A 17599-nucleotide genomic window follows, 5' to 3' on the forward strand; every position below is an offset into this window, starting at 1 on the left:
TGTATACCCTCTATTGTATTTCCCAATATGGTATCAAATCCCAAAAGGGGTTTACAAGCGGGGGGACCTTCAAGGCAAGGAACTTGCTAAAGGAAGTTCAAGGCTCTAGGGAATTGACTTCCACTAGAGGATTGTGCCCTTGTAAGAAGGAGGGCAACTTTGGTTCAGACAGGTGTGTACAAAGTCTATTTGATTGCTATAGAAGGGTTAGTTGTTTGGTTGCTCGAGTGATTTCCAGGACCTGTGTCGACAAATAAAGATTCTGGTGAAGGAGCTTTCAGGGTAGGTGGATTGAAGAATTTGGGTGGAGGTAGTGGGACTACTGGAGATGCTGCAGCACCTACAATCACTATTCATACAACAACCATGCCCTCTTTGACAATTCTAAATTTCAAAGAGTCTGGGAAGTTGGATGGTACAAATTATCCTATTTGGAAGCTCTCTGGAAGGTAAATATCCAAACCCATTTGGTGGCCTAGAAATTGTGGAAGATCATTACAGGAGCAGATCTAATGCTCGTGGACGTCGAGGATGCAGCCGGTAATGTTGTCCTTGCTATAGATCTAGATGATCGCGATGCTTAGGAGGACAAGAATGCCCTATAGGGATGATGGTCGATTTGGTGATTCCTTACATCCAAATAGCAGGCACATGAGTGAAGGCATGCGCCACTCTGAAGGATTTATATGAGATGGGCAATACATCCTAAATCTTAGCTATGAATCATTAGTTGTTCAAGGATGAAGGAGATACGGTCCATGAGATCAGCTGGCCTCGGTTGGTGGACTCAAGCTAGTTGGTCCTGTTGGTTCTTGGCAGGCTACCATGGAGTTTGAAAGGCTTCATTACAACTATGACAATAGAAGAGAGGAACATACCTCTAACATTTGAGGAATTAGGTCCCTTATTGCTACTAGAGGAGGCTCGAGAGAAGCTCTATAATAAAAGTGATGACAAGGCATTGTTAGGTCGACAAGGGGAAGGGCAAGCCTAGCGGTGGCAAGCCCAAGAAGGAAGAGACTCTAAGGATAATGAAAAAAGATTAGAAAACAAGAATAAGAGGAAGCACAAGAAGAAGTATTACTATTGTGATCAGGTAGACCATCTTGTGAAGGATTGCAGAAAGAAGAAGGTAGATCAAAAGAACAAGAAGGGGTCTAGTTCAGTTGCCAGAGAGTCAAACACCTCCAATGTGGTAGTCAATGGAGAACCATTATTCTTGGTGACATCTTCGAGTGTTGTTGAGAATAGGTCTGTAGACCCAAAAGTCACAGTGAGGATGTTTGATATTGAGATGTAGGCAGATGAGGACACAAAAAATTTTGTGAAGGTGAAGCACAATATTGAGTGCTTCTAGGTGCTTTGATGGTAGTATTGACACAAGGGAGGATTCCATGGAGTGGCCTAGGATTTCGGGGTCGGATGGATGCTAGGTTTAGAAGGGGGCATTACAGGATTACATAGGGCACTTCAACGTGCCTCTAGGAGGTGCATGGTTTACTTTCAAAGCAAGCACATAGGCAGGACAACGTTTTGGTATGTACTTAATGTTATTGATTTGAGCCTTTATAGCATGCTATGGAAAGAATCTGCTCTTCATGTGTCTTAGGAAATGGGAGATTGGAAGGAATGTGCTTTCCTAGAAGGGAGAAGGGAAAGTGTGGGTGCTTCTTCAAATCTCGGATCATGGAAGAGTACTTGCTTGAGAGCTCATGGTGGATCCAGGTTATTTGGAGATATAGGCTTGAGATGCCATAGCTCTTTTATTGCGGACCTTGTTAGAAGGGGCTATCTTCTAGGGTAACAAGGAGCAACGATCAAGGCATGGTGACAATGTCTACTAGAGCTCAGCGAGGGAGCACGCAGGCTTAGGGATCTAGAAGTGCCACGAAGGTAGTAGGACAACATCCTTTTGGTAAGGACACAGGACGATGATTTGGTGGGAATTTGGAATCCTTTTGTATTATGTCCTTCGGACAAAAATATATTTTGTTGGTTCTATATCTCTGTTGGAGCATTGTTCATTTACTGGCTTGCACATTTTTGATGAGCACACAAAGTAAAGAAGTTTGAGCTTCCACCCCCAACCCGGCTCCTGGGCTATTAGTCTTCAAGTATGTGTATACCCTCTGTTGTATTTTCTCCTTTTTTTTGGCTTGCCATAGGAAGGCCTTAGTGAAGATGTGTGATAAGAAAGGAAAAATAGGTTTTTTATAAAAATTTTAAGGTGATTGGTCCACATATGCTCCATTGAATTGTTTATAGGCTCTTATAAGGGACTTTTAGTGCATGCATTTACTTCTTTGCCCCCCCCTTCCCCTCCTCTCTCTCTCTCTCTCTCTCTCTCTCTCTTCTGCCTCTCTCTCTCTCTTCTTCTTCTTCTCTCCCTAGGCTCTCCCTAGGCAAGCCACATGAATGAAATTCATATTGTAAAAACCCCTCGGGCCCCTAGTCCTACTATTCCACTTCATTTTTTGCATCCCTCTATCTACCCCCTCCGTCCATTCATTTCCCACACTGTCTTTCGCGATTATAGTATCATATACACCCTCCACCCTAGTTAAACCTCTCTTAAGCACCATGAGTTTTCACCCTCCACCCTAGTTAAACCTCTCTTAAGCACCATGAGTTTTCTTGGCCTTGCACAAGGGAATTGTCTAGGGCATGCATTTAGGAGAGGAAACCTAAGAGTAAATTGTTCCACCAATTAATTGGGCAACTCTGTGCGTGCCTGGTGATTTGTCTTCGCCTGGTTCCTCAATTTGCAGCTTGTCCTTATCTTTGCAATGAGACCTAGAGCCTGCCCTTTTGCGTAATATGGGGTGGTTTTGGCTTGTTTCTCCTACTTGTAATCATAGTTAGAGCTGGCTAAGAGCTGTTACCCATCATTTTCTAACCCTCTACGACTGATCTCTAGGGATCGCAATTGCTTCTCTATGAAGAGATGTATGTTTCCTTAGGTGCTGCTGGAACTTATTTTGTTATTGCTTATTTTCGCTTGATAGATTACAAAGACAAACAGAGGAATGAAGCTTTCCGAAGTCTGCAGACGAAGAATGCAGCGAATTGCAGGTCATATGGGTGCAAGACAGCACGGTTCTTCGGCCCCTGCAATGACGACCCTGGTGTGTATCACCTAAATCAAAGCTATTGTAGATCTTGTAAACAGAAGTTGCTTTTTGCCGTATTGCATCTGAGCTGGTGCGTGTACTGTCGCCTTACGTGAATTTGGACATCGGTTGGCTGGAGGGAAAGGATTAAGACTAAGAAGCGTTGCTTTAAATAAAGGGAGCAGGTGTGGCATGAGCACTACCTTCTTCGTTTGATTGCTATTTGTGTGCATGTAAACCAAAAAAGGATAGCAAAAGAGAACTACAGTAAAAAAAAGAGTGATGAAGAAAGGAGCGCTTTCCTTTCCCACTTAGATCTTGCAACTTGTTTGACTGCTTGTTTGTGGGGCTATTTTTCCTTGCATATTGAAATGGATTTCTTCTTTGCTACTTGTTCGCATATATGCTTACCATATTTGATCCCGGTTTTTGTAGCGGAGATCTTACTTCTTCTTTTTCTTCCAACTTAGATACCCAAGCTTTTTCTTTGATCAATAGCATAATTAAACTAAAAAACAATCAAATTAGTTTAAAATTTAAAATTTGAGTAGAGGTCTTCTTGACTCTAGCTTAGTGAAGACTATCATAGCAGGTCGTCCTGACTCTAGCTTAGTGAAGACTACTATAGCAGGACGTCAGGCTAGGCAACCCTAGAACTAGGCTAGATGTCACATGCACCCTTGCATTTGGGTGCAAAGTGACACACTGGCTACATCGACAAGTGCGTAATAGTTCCCTAATAGGAGATTTTGTCGTATGCTGTGACCCCTTGTCTAGGGACAGTCAGGCACAAGCTACGTAAGTTAGTCTCTCAGCCTTAGGTCAAGTTGGAAGATCAGTCCTTGTTCACTAGTACCCACTGGAGAACCGTAGGGTAGTGTTTCCGTCTTAGGTTTAGGGATAGGTTTAGGTCCAGCCTAGGATAGGAGCCCTTTTGGGCCCCCTCAGGGCTGGAACAAGTGAAGAGAATGGCAGGGGAAGGGCTGGCTGCCTTTATAGGATACCCTGCACCCCTCCCTAGGCTGGCATTTATGGAGCCTAGGGCTGGCATTTATGGGGCCTAGGGCTGCCATTTATGGGGCCAGCCAACCAGCCCCAAAAGCCCTATAAATAGGGAGCCCCCAGGCCCTCTTTCCTCATTCAGTTCTCCCAGCACTTCAGCCTCCTACAGCTCCTCCTCAGCCCCCTCTGAACAGCCTGATACTCACCCCCAGTGGCCCTCTGACCAGCCTCAGCCTTTGGCATCAGTTCAACCCTCTGGAAAGGTGTTCACGCAGCGCATTAGACGGGGAGTCGGGACAGCGAACGGAGTAAGGTTGGGTCTGTTTCAGCAGCTCTTTTGAGTTATCTTTTACAACTTTACACAACTCACTCTCAGCGCTATATTTTAGTCATCTCTCAGCTCTCTTATAGGATCTATCACTCCTAGTTTTCACTCTCTCACTCACGCAGTAAACCTGCATTCTGGTGGACAGCATAAGCCTCTCCCTTGCCTTGTAGAAGCATCCTACATCATCAGTGTGGACAGCATCAAGGTCTCGGTATTGGTTGGCGTTGCCTCTCAGGTCTTTGGGTCTGCTATACGTGTGCATAGTGAACTCTTTAGAAGCACGTTCCGTGCTCTCTCGAAGATTTTGTTCTTTGTATTTCTCAGTTCTCCCCCCTGATTGGGGGAGGGGGCCCTCAGTGAGTACAAGGACCCAATCGGTTGTCGACTCTACTCTCTCTCTACCCTCATCTCCTTTCTCTCTCTATGGTAAACAATGCTAATTCCTCGCTAAAGGTTTAAAGAAGGTCTTGCTGTGAATTACACGAATAGAGAACTGAAATGGACACACAATCCAGCGCCATGGAAGGGTCAAGAAAAGGACTCAACCTTGAAGACTTTGAAGAGGAGAAAGACTACCAACAAGATATGCTTTCGCCAAGTGCTCAAGAAGTGATGGCGAACCTTCTAGAGCAGAATTGGGTCCTCCTACAGCAACTCGAAAAACATTCATCCCAACTAGAAGAAAGCAGAAGACAACTAGACTAGACAACAAAACGTCTGGAGGAAAAAGAAGCAAAAAAGATGTTAGAAGAAAGAGGAACCACAGATTTTGAAAAACTGCTCTTGTTGATGCGTGAGGAACGCAAAAATGAGGAGGCACTGCGACGCGCAAAGCTCGCCCAAGCAGAGAGGCAACAAAAGCTAGACCGAGAGGCAATGCTTCTCCAACACAAACAGATGCTAGCCGCTATGCAGGCAAGTTGAGCACAGCAGCTGTCACCGCCACAGCTTCGTCATCGGCAAAGGTAACACCACTCACTCGGTCCACTCCAAATTTTGTTAAGTATGATGGTAAGTGTGACCATTCAGCAATTTTGCAATTTATTCATCAGTTTGTAGCTCATTTTCCATTAGCGTGGATTCAAGATGAGCAAGACAAAGTCCACCTGGCAGCTCCTTATCGTATAGGTGAGGCGGTGACCTGGTGGCAACATTGGGCTAGTAAGCATACTGACCTAGCAATGTTTAAGACGAAATTCGTTTGGGCAACGTTTGTGGCCGACCCCAAAGCCCGTTTTCTCCCACCCCAATATATGCTTAACTTGGAGGATGAGTTCTCTCGTCTCTCCCAGAATGGTTTGCCTGTGTTGATATACAGTAACAAGGTCATCACGCTGGCGCAACAGTTGGGTGTGACGGAGAGCGTCAAGATGAAGCAATTCATTCGAGGATTGGACATAAACATACGTTTTACCATTCAGAACTTCGACCCGTCGTATTACGAGCAGGTGTTGACTCTCGCACAAAATCAGGAGATGATGCTGAACGGGGGAAAGCCTAAGCAGGTTCAGAAAGATTCCAAAGCCCTGCAGCAGTCAAACAACATAGCAACAGAAGAAGGACTACCAGTTCCAAAAGAAAGACGGCTAGGTTCTAGTCAAAAAAAGGAGTCTAAGCCAAAGATGACTTCGGATGAGAAGACTAAAGTGGGTATTATGGGAGGCTATCTACAGCTCGACGAGCAAAAGCGGTACCACCAAGAACATTATTGCTTTCATTGCCACCACATCGCTTGGCATTGCAAGAAGGATTGTTCGAAGTGGCTTGCCGAAAAGGTTGCGAAAGCACCTACTTCGTCTGTTGCCAATGTATTGGCTCTTCCAGCCTGGCCTCCATTCTCAGGTACAAATGCCGTCTTCCTTGCTTTGAACGCCGTTCCCACGGTGGTCTTTCAAGGGAATAAGGAGGGCGATTTTTCAGATCAAAAGAAGGCGCTCATTCGAGCGTATGGCACAGCTAACAAGCTCCTACTTCGTCTGTTGCCAATGTATTGGCTCTTCCAGTCCCGCCTCCATCCTCAGCTACGAATGCTGTCTTCCTTGCTTTGAACGCCGTTCCCACGGTGGTCTTTCAAGGTAAGAAAGAGGGTGAGTTCTTAGATCAAAAGAAGGCGCTCATTCGAGCGTACGGCACTGCTAACGGGCATCAGTTTATTGTCCTGTTCGATATGGGGAGTTCAGAAGATGCCATCTCCCCTTAGCTTGCCAAGACAGTGGGGTGCACCTTGGTTTCTCACAAGCTTACAGTGGACAGGTTCACGCTTGGCTTGCGCACACACATCAAGCATAAGGCCATTCATTTCACTTTTTCAATTCAGAATGCCATGTTTACGCGGGATTTTATTTTGACTCCTTTAATGGGGTGCGACATGATCCTCGGGATTGAGTGGTTCCGTAGCATGTACCGACGCCTGATTGGCGGTAGGACACCTTCACTATTGTGGAAGGTTTACTTCAGCCCACCGTGATACGCGGCGATCTGAGCATACCAGGGATTTCGTTAATCTCACATATTCAAGTAGTACGTGCCGCCTGCAAGGGCGCCATGAGTGCACTTGTCTATGTCCAGTGCCAAATCACGGCAGTTCAAGCTGCTCCTTCGATGAGACAACCAATGGTGGATCTACTCCAAGAGTTTCAAAACATCATGCTTCGGAATGATTTGCCACCCCAGCTTCCTCCCAACCGACCGGAAGACCATCGCATTGATCTACTTGCGGACTCGACACCTCCAAGTAAGTTCCCGTATCGACTTTCCAAGTCTATGGAGGGGGAGTTAGAGCAGCAATTATCTCAATTACTGCACACAGGGTTTATTAGACCTTCTTCTTCGCCTTTTGCTGCACCCATTCTATTTGTGGCAAAGAACGATAAGTCCACACGACTATGTGTCGACTACAGAGCACTCAATAAGCTTACAGTAAGCAACAAGTTTCCTATGCCCCGCATCAAGTACATCTTGGAATGTCTCAATGGTGCAAATTTTTTCTCAAAGATTGACCTCAAGAGTGGCTACCATCAAGTTCGAATTTTTGAAGCTGACATCCCAAAGATAGCTTTTCGAACAGAGCGAGCTCATTACGAGTTCGTCGTCATGCCCTTTAGTCTGAAGAATGCGCCACGAACATTCAACAAGATGATGTCACGGGTATTTGCAGAGTATATTGTGAAGTGCGTGTTCATCTTTCTCGATGATATCCTTATCTTTTCCGCTACAGCCGAGCAGCATATTCAGGATGTGCGATGTGCCCTACAGTTATTACGTGATAACCAGCTATATCTCAACGCAAAGAAAGTGAATTCGGATTGCTGGAAATTCGGTATTTGGGCTACATCATTAGTGCTCAAGGGATTTGATTGGACCCTGAGAAGATCCAAGCTATCACAAGTTGGACTGTCCCCACGACGGCCCAGGAGAGCCGATCCTTTGTGGGTTTGTGTCAAGCATACAGCTTGCACATGGAGGGTTTCTCAACATACGCAGCCCCTCTTACAGATTTACTCAAGGGGTTAAAGACACGCAAACAAAAAGTTAAAGTCACATGCAAAGCTTTGCAAGCCTTCCATGACTTGCAACGGTTGGCCACGATAGCACCAGTTATGAAGATCGCCTCTTGGGATGCTCCATTTCTAATATTCACAGATGCTAGCAATGTCGCCATAGGGGCAGTTTTACAGCTACAGGATAGGCCCATGGCATATTACAGTAGAAAGCTTAACAATGCCTAAAAGAACTATTCAGTGTATGATAGAGAGCTCCTCGGTGTCATCCAGGCATTAAAACATTGGAAGCCTTTTCTATATGGACGGACTTTCACGGTTAAGACAGATCACCAAGCCCTTAAGTGGCTTCAGACAATGCCTAGTGTACAATGGAGCGATTGGCAACAACGGTGGAGCTAGATATTCCAGCAGTTTAGGGGAATGATCGAGTATGTTCCCGGCAAAAAACAACCCCGTTGTAGACGCTCTCAGTTGGAAAGGTTCCATCCAGACCATTGAGCAGGCCACCGTGCTCAAAATCAAAGGAAAGGATCTTGATAGCATGAAGGCACAGTACGCGGAGTCAACAGAGTTTCGCACGCAGTTTCAGTTAGCCACGACGCTTGCTTCAGGCTGTTACTCATTAGAGGATGGTTGGCTTTTCTATAAGAAAAGATTGTGTGTACTCAGAGACAAACGGCAATTGCTTCTTCATGATGCCCACGACATCCTTATTGGTGGTCACAGAGGTATCAACGGGACTTTGGAGAAGTTAGAGTGCTATTTCTATTGGCCAAAGATGCGGAAGGACGTATACGGCTACGTTTAGAATTGTTAGATATGCCAAAAGGTCAAGGCTTCCCACAAGAAAGCGGCATGCTTACTTATGCCATTGCCAATCCTTGATGGTCCCTTTCAGGACATAGGTATGGATTTTATGGGGCCACTTCCAGCATCTGCAGGTACGCGTAATACTCAATGTCTTACTATTGTTTGTCGCTTTAGTAAATATTGTATGCTTATTTCTTGCAAACAAACGGCTAGCGCTGAAGATGTAGCTCGCTTATCTATCAAGTATTGATATCCCATTGGAGGGTTGTCGAAGACCATCACATCCGACAAGTACGTCTAACTTTTGACGAGCCTTGTTTGATAATTTTGGTACTAAGCTGCAGATGTCGAGCGGCAATCGAACAGCAAGACGAAAAAGTATAATGGTATGGCATTTGATATTTTGAAATCATATTGTCATGATGCTCAGGGAAAGTGGGAGTAGTTTCCTCCGCTTGTGCAGGCCATTCTGAACGATACTTATTCTTCAAGTATTGGTCGCACATCTTATGAAGCGGCGTTGGGACGGCGGTTTACCTCACTCCTCACTCGGATGGTGTCTCCATCTCTTGAAGCCAACAAAACCACCGAATCAATGGCAGAGATTACAGAGTCTGTGAAAAGCCGCATCGTATACGCGCCAGGCTAACAAGTCCATATGAGATGTTCAGTATAAGAGGGTCAATGGGTGTATTTACGCATTATCAAGCAAAGATTAAAGCAGGTGGGCAAGCGATGCCCTAAGGTGTCCTTCAGGAGCTTCGGACCATTCCCTATTATTCAAAAGATCAACGATGTCTCAATGAAGTTACGCCTTTCAGACAGTTGGACTATGCATAATGTGTTTTATGTAGCTTGGTTGAAGCTGTATTTTGGACCTCCTCTTTTAGAGATTTTCGATGAGCAACAACATGAAGTTTTTGATGAACCCAAAGTTTTGCAGCCAGAATAGATCCTTCTTCATAAATTCAAGCATGGGTCAGATGCAGGATCTGGGAGTTTTACACCAAGTTCCGTGATCGAGGTACCCATGAAGCAGTGTGGTTGGACGAAGATTTTTCCAGGAGTTTCCCCAGATATTGGTGGCCTACTTGGAAGCAATGAACCTACCACCAAGTTAAGGAGGGAATGTCACATGCACCCCTGCACTTGGGTGCAAAGTGACAAGTCCAGATGAGATGTCCAGTATAAGAGGGTCAATGGGTGTATTTACACATTATCAAGCAAAGATTAAAGCAGGTGGGCAAGCGATGCCCTAAGCTGTCCTTTAGGAGCTTCGGACCATTCCCTATTATTCAAAATATCAATGATGTCTCAATGAAGTTACGCCTTCCAGACAGTTGGACTATGCATAATGTGCTTTATGTAGCTTGGTTGAAGCCATATTTTGGACCTTCTCTTTTAGAGATTTTCGACGAGCAACAATCTGAAGTTTTTGCTGAAGCCGAAGTTTTGCAGCTAGAACAGATCCTTCTTCGTAAATTCAAGCATGGGTCAGGACGCAGGATCCGGGAGTTTTACACCAAGTTCCGTGATCGAGGTACCCATGAAGCAGTGTGGTTGGACGAAGATTTTTTCCAAGAGTTTTCCCAGATATTGGCGGGCCTACCGCCAAGTTAAGGAGGGAATGTCACATGCACCCCTGCACTTGGGTGCAAAGTGACACATTGGCTACATCGCATTGTCCAGGACAACCCCTATCTCCTACCGGGCTGACTATTATTTGCTGTTTGCTGCACCTTTTTAACAGCTTGCATATGAAAATTTGAGGGCAAAATTCTATGGGAAGGGATGGTTGTAATGAAGGGGGAAAAGAGGCCAAGTTAGAGGCCCTTTAGGTGGAAAATGTGGAGGGACTATATAAGTCTCCATCCACCCCCTACTATGTACTTTTAATGTGACATCTAATCCTATCTACTCTCCTTTCCTCCTTCCTGCCTACGCTCACTTACTCACTCTATCTTCCCTAGTCCCTCTCAATCTCTTTCCTCTCTTTCCATTATGTAACTTGTCCGCCCCCCCCCCCCTCTAGCCTCTCTGCCCCCCCTCTCATAGCCTCCCTCTTGTAGCCTCTCCGCCTCCCCCTCCCGTAGCCTCTCCGCCCCCCCCTCTCGTGTGAGTGCTCTCTCTCCGCCCCCCTTCCCGTAGCCTCTCCGCCCTTCCCGTAGCCTCTCCGCCCCCCTTCCCGTAGCCTCTCCGCCCCCCCCCTCCTGTAGCCTCTCCACCCCCCCTTCTCGTAGCCTCTCCGCCCCCCTTCCCGTAGCCTCTCCGCCCCCCCTCTCGTAGCCTCTCCGCCCCCCCTCCCGTAGCCTCTCCAGCCCTCCTCATGTAGCCTCTCTGCTAGCCCCCTCCCTCCTGTCCGAACCTGCTCCCGCTCCCGTCCGTACTTGCTCTTGCTCCCGCCCATGTTCGTAGTTGTACCTTCTCCCGTACCCGTACGCCGGCACCTCTTGCTCCCGTTCCGCTTCTACTCCCTGCTCCCCTAGCTGGTTGTAGCAAGCTCTTGAATTAGGAACCCCTAGCTAGGCTGAACCCCCAGCCCAACTAGGGGATTAGCTCAGCCAGGGGGTAACAGGAGATATGGCTAGCAAAGCATGGCCCAGCCTACCTTCCTCCTCTTCAAAAACCCCTTCCACTCAAGCAGCCTCCAGTAACAAAGCCAAATACTCCACAGTGGCAACCAGGACGCCTTCCCCGTATGCACATATATATGAACGAGGTGGTCTTTTTGACCGACCAATTCTTGGATATATGAACAAATTTACTTCCTACAGGATCAAGTGAGAGAGTTGAGGATGCAGCTAACGGATGCCATAGCTAGAATTCAAGTCTTGAAAGGACCTGGTAAGAAGGAAGTAATTGACGAGGTTATAAAGTCATGCAATGCTTCCCCCCCTACCCCCCAAGTAGTCTCTGCAGTCAAGAATCTAGTTTATACTGAAATGCAGACAGCCAAGCAAGAATGTAGGCCATCTTCTGGTGGTTCTAGTGATGCCCTATAGGCCATGGCATGTGCCTTGTAGGCATAAATATAGGCACTTCAGTTTAAGTGCCTTCTAGGCCACATAGGACACTTAGTCCTATGTGACACCTAGGACACTTAGTCCTAGGTCTAGGTACAAGTACTTTTTACTCTTTCTTTTCTACTACTCTAGTTGACGTGACGGCTGATTCTCATCGACTCTTTGTACCTTGTATTCTCTCTTTTGCTTATCGATCCTACAGTGATATCAGAGCCACGGTTGACTCGTCTTCTGCGTCCCGGATTTGTACCAACGCTCCTTCATCCATACAGTCCGTACGATTGTACGGATGATCGTACTCACAGCTTGCTCCACACTTGCGCCGCCGTACAACAGTACTTGCTCCGTACTTGCAACATCGTACAGTCGTACAACTCCGTACCTGAGCAGTCGTACAGATTCGAATTTGCATTGCTGTACATCGCACACCGTACAGCCGTACAGTTTAGTACTTGCATTTCGTACACCGTAGTACCTATTTCCGTACATGTGATTTTGTACAACAGGCATCCGTACAGCAGACGTACGTGCTTCGTATTGTGTCATACATGTTTCGTACTTCTTTCGTACATTGCACTCCGTACTTGCGCTATACTTTGTACATACATTGTACTTGCTCAATACTTTGTACTTGCACCGTACTTGCTCAATACTTTGTACCTTCACCGTACTTGCTTAGTACGTTGTACTTGCACCGTACCTACTCTGTCCGTATAGCTTGTACCTTACAGGATATTCTCAAAAAATTGGGGCTTTTGAGGGCTTTTGATGTCCTTCACTTCCTTTTACTGTTTGAAGTCCTATCAAATTATTTCAACAAATTGGAAAGCCTATTTCTTGAGGTTTATACCTTGGGACAGTTGCACTTCTACAGTCAATTTGTGGACAGCAAGTCCTAATTTTGCAGTTGCAAGCCTTGAGGCTATTTTTTGGGATTTGGTCTGCAATTTCTAGTTTGATTGCAATACATTGGGTCAGATTGGAGAACATTGAGTCACATTTGCAGGACATTGAGTCAGATTTTCAGACATTGAGTCAAATTTTCATACATTGGGTCACATATGCAAAAATCTCAGCAAAATTTGGGGCTTTTTTGTATTTGCCCTCTTTTTGGCCCATTTGCCCTCATTAAAATTTGGGGCTTTTGCCAAATTTGCTGTTTTTGCAGTGAACATTGCCCGTCACAGTCACATTTGGGTCAGATCTGCATTTGCCCTTTGATTTGGGTTGGAAATTTGCAGATATTTGCTGTCTTAGGACAGCCAGCTCTTTGCAGTGATAGCCTTGAGGCTTTTGAGTTTTTAGGTCTCTTTCAGGGTATCACATTTGCTATGGCTGGGAACAATCAAGATCTATTTGGCATTCTTCGTGAAGATGATAAGTTGGATGGCACCAACTATCCGATGTGGTCTTATCTCATGAAACATATTCTTATTGCAAAGCATTTGTGGAATATTGTTTCTGGGGTTGATCTGAGGCCAGCCAATGCTACAGTGGTTGCCTCTACTGCTGGTCCCTCTGCAGGGAGTACTCCTCCTGATGCCTTATCTTCTAGCACTCCTGCTACTGCTCCCCCAACAGTCAAGATGGGATGCAAGAGATGCAAATGCACATTCATGTATTGCTTTATCATGCAAGAGAATTGTTATTCCACACATCTGGTCTTGCAGGACAGCAAAGGATGCTTGGGACAAATTGGCTTCTCTCTATCAGATTCGCAATGAGGCACGTGTTGCATATTTGAGAAGGCAATTACAGGAATTCAGTATGAATGAAGGTGATTCTATGGATGCATACTTGACAAAGGTCAAGGACCTCATGGAACAACTTGCCAACATTGATGAGGCGGTGCCAAATTCACAGCTTGTCAGTACCACACTGAATGGACTGCCAGATACATATCAAGGGTTTGCTACAACCCTTCGATTAGTGGCCATGGGTAATCCAGACCACTATTCTTTTGATCAGCTAGTTACTTTGCTTTTGCAGGAAGAGCAAAGTCGTGCTAATAGACAAGCCATTATTCCTGATCATGCATTTGCTTCACAGCAGACAGGAAGAGGCAAGGCTTCCAAGCCTATTGGCAAGCCTAAATCTGCGCATAGCAGCTGCAATTCCTCCCATGCATCTAAAAATACAGCAGATAAGAAAAGATGCAACTATTGTCGCAAGCCTGGACATGACATTTCAGAATGCAGGAAGCGCATTGCTTCGGAGAAAAAGAAAGCAGGATTGACAGTTAATGCCTCACATGCTATTGAATCCCATGAGCCAGCAGATGCTTCACATGCACATGCTCCAGGATGATTGGGCATGGGCTGTCCATTGCTCATTTGATCCCTCCAAAGCTGATGCACTCTTTATTACTAATGATGCTTAGTCTTGGTATTTTGATAGTGGTGCTTCCAAGCACGTCACATCTTGCAAACAGTTGTTCCATTCTTTAGCTGATGCACCTCGAGGGGGAACTGTCACATGTGCTAATAATGCTTCCTATGCTGTAAAAGAAATTGGAGATGTGCAGCTCACATTCATTTCAAGCCATCCTATCACTCTGACAAATGTTCTTTTTGTGCCTGGAATTGAAATCAACTTGATTTTAATTTCAGCAATTGCCACTTCAGGTTTCAGAGTGATTTTTGATGGCTACATATGCCTAGTTTATGATCTTCGTGATGACAATGCCATAGTTCTCACTGGCACTTTGCAAAAGGGGCTTTATCACCTTGATCATCACTCAGCTGCACTTTCTATTGAAGTATTTGCTATTTCAGATCCACAGCTTGCTGAAACTCATCTTTGGCATGAGAGAATGGGTCATCTCAATTATAGAGCTCTTGCAAAGCTAAATTCACAGCAGATGGCAAATGATGTACCTCAAACTCACACAGTTTCCAAACATGTGTGTGAGGGTTGTCTTTTGGGTAAGACGCATCGGTTTCCTTTTCAAAAGAATTGTCCAAAACTCTCACAAAGGAAATTGCAGCTAGTGCACAGTGATGTTTGTGGCCCAATGAGGACAAATGCCATTGGGGGGTACAAGTATTTTATGACTCTCATTGATGACTTCACAAGATATTGCTGGGTATATCCTTTAAAAGCCAATCTGAAGTTTTCTTATGCTTTCAGAGGTGGCTGAATATGGTTGAGAATGAATTAGGATGCAAGCTTGTCACCCTCAACACAGATAGGGGGGGAGAGTATATGTCAAAGGAGTTTGATGGATTTTTGTCTTCACGAGGCATTGTTCACTCATGCACTACTCCTTACACTCCTCAGCAGAATCCTGTTTCTAGGCCAAGTCTTTGCCCAATAAATTTTGGCTTGATGCAGTGATGTGTGCCAACTATGTGCTGAATAGATCACCTACAAGGGCATTGAAGACTGTTACACCTTATGAAGCATGGAAAGGCAGGAAGCCTTCACTTTCACACATGAGAGTTTTTGGGTCTCTTGCATATGTTCATGTACCATCTCAGCTGAGACATAAGCTTGATGACAAGGCAATCAAATGCATATTTATTGGTTACAGCTAGGAGAGCAGAGGGTATTGGTTATACCAACCAAATACTGGGAAGATTATTGTCAGTAGAGATGTAATCTTTGCTGAACATTCAGCTTCTCCTCTTGTGGACTGCAAAGCTAAGCTAGATGTTGACATGTTTGATGCCTTTGACTCTTGGTTACCTCTGCCTTCCTCAGAGGAAGACTTTGACCACATGAGCCTCCTGCAGGCCCTCCAACAAGCAATGATCAGCCACTACCCCATGCTAATTTGCAGGTTTCTCTTCAGCACAAAATGATCCCACTATTCATGATGCAGTGATTGAAGAAATAGCTGTCAATAGACAGCAAAGGCAAGTTCCCAGATGGCTTCTTGATACATTGAGAGACAACAAACAAGATCAGCCTTTTGCTGCCCGGACGAGATCAAGGAATAGACAAATGCATGGTCACTTTCTTGAGTTTGCACTCCTTGCTACAGCTTGCAATGAAGAGCCTTTGTGCCATAAAGATGCTTTTGACAGCAAAGAGTAGATGGATGCAATGAGAGCTGAGTTACAATCCATTGCCAAAAATGACACATGGGAATTAGTAGATCTCCCTCCCGGCAAACATGCCATTGGTACCCGGTGGGTCTACAAATTAAAAAGGAAATCTGATGGTAGCATAGATCGATACAAAGCGCGTCTTGTTGCGAAAGGGTATGCCCAACAACAGGACATTGACTTTGAGGAGACATTTGCTCCCACATCCAGGATTACTACCATTAGATGTGTCATTGCCATTGCAGCCCATCACCATTGGCAAGTGCACCAACTTGACATCAAAACTGCTTTTCTTCATGGGGATGTGCAGGAAGAAGTCTATGTCTGACAATCTCGTGGCTTTGAGGTTGTTAATTTTGAAAACAAGGTATGCTGGCTTAGAAAAGCCCTTTATGGTCTGAAGCCAGGCACCCCGGGCATGGTATGTCAAAATTCATGCACACTTACTATCTCTTGGTTTTTAGAATAGCCCCACAGAACCCACTCTTTATGTCCATGGGAGTGGATCTGATTTTTTAGTGCTGATTTTATATGTGGATGATATGCTCATCACGGGCCCAGATACTCAGCATATTGCAGCTTTCAAGGCTGATTTGCAGCAGGTTTTTGAAATGTCAGACATGGGACAGCTCCACTATTATTTGGGCATTCAGTTTGCTCATGTTGAGGGGGGTATCATGGTGTCACAGTCCAAGTATATTGGACAGCTCCTTGATCGCTTTCAGTTCGAGGATTGCAAGCCAATCTCTACTCCAGTGGACTCTGGCTTCAAATTCTCAGCTCATGATGGGAGCCCACCATGTGATATCACTCTTTATCAGCAGGCTGTTGGATGCCTTATTTATTTATGTCACACCAGACTTGACTTACAGAGTATGCAGTATCTCAGCTCAGCAGATTCATGCACATGCCCAGTTCACAGCATTGGTAGGCAGTGAAGAGAGTCTTCAGATATCTCAGAGGCACTCAGGATTTAGCCCTCTTCTATGGTGATCATGGTTCACTTACCATGCATGCTTACACGGATAGTGACTGGGCAGGATGTTCCGACACCAAAGTGTCACATACCGGCAATTGTTTTTTGCTTGGCAATTCATTTATCTCTTGGCTTAGCAAGAAGCAACCAACAGTTGCCACATCTAGATGTGAGGCTGAGTACAGGGCAGCTTTCACCGCTACAGTAGAGTGTGTTTGGCTTCGCCAGTTACTTACAGATCTTGGTATTCGCTAGACATCCTCCACTATGGTCTACACTGACAGCCAGAGTGCTTTGGCCATTGCGCCTAACCCAGTGTTTCATGCGCGTACCAAGCATATTGAAGTTAACTATCATTATGTTCGGGAGCGGTTGTCAGCAGGAGACAGAGTTGTCCTATCTTCCCACAGAGGACAACATAGCAGATATGTTTACAAAGGCACTTCCTCGTCCCAAGTTCGAAGTCTTCCGACAGGCTTTACACTTGGTTTTCTTTGTTACAGGATCTGACATCCCTTGTACATTCATAGGTGGCTATATCCTTTTGGATAAACATGTGCCACCATGACCAGAAAATACCAGGTATTCTGAGACGTTTCCAGAATACTTCAGCCCATCCCATGGAGGGGGGTTTGTAGGCCATCTTCTGGTGGTTCTAGTGATGCGCTATAGGCCATGGCATGTGCCTTGTAGGCATAAATATAGGCACTTATAGTTTTAGTGCCTTTTAGGCCACATAGGACACTTAGTCGTATGTGACACCTAGGACACTTAGTCCTAGGTCTAAGTACAAGTACT

At 45.4% G+C, this 17599-nt stretch overlaps 1 protein-coding gene across 7 annotated transcripts in view; it reads left to right on the forward strand.

Annotated features, from left to right (window-relative positions):
- Positions 1-2463: 2463 nt before the first annotated feature.
- Positions 2464-17599, forward strand: part of LOC147880896 (uncharacterized) — a 68544-nt gene continuing 53408 nt past the window's right edge. For 2 of the 7 annotated variants that reach the window (XM_087370272.1, XM_087370274.1), the window contains exons 1-2: positions 2671-2690; positions 3006-3125. In XM_087370272.1, the coding sequence (XP_087226398.1) occupies positions 3027-3125 (99 nt within the window). In that variant the 5' untranslated portion in view covers positions 2671-2690; positions 3006-3026. Of the gene's footprint in view, positions 2691-2727; positions 2813-3005; positions 3126-17599 lie in introns of those variants that run through there. The other 5 variants (XM_087370275.1, XM_087370273.1, XM_087370277.1 and 2 more) reach the window with 4 other exon arrangements.

The sequence above is a fragment of the Dipteris shenzhenensis genome, chromosome 31, assembly GCF_047967505.1.
Source record: "Dipteris shenzhenensis isolate YYH24624 ecotype China chromosome 31, Dip_SZ_1.0, whole genome shotgun sequence".
Classification (NCBI taxonomy): Eukaryota; Viridiplantae; Streptophyta; class Polypodiopsida; order Gleicheniales; family Dipteridaceae; genus Dipteris; species Dipteris shenzhenensis.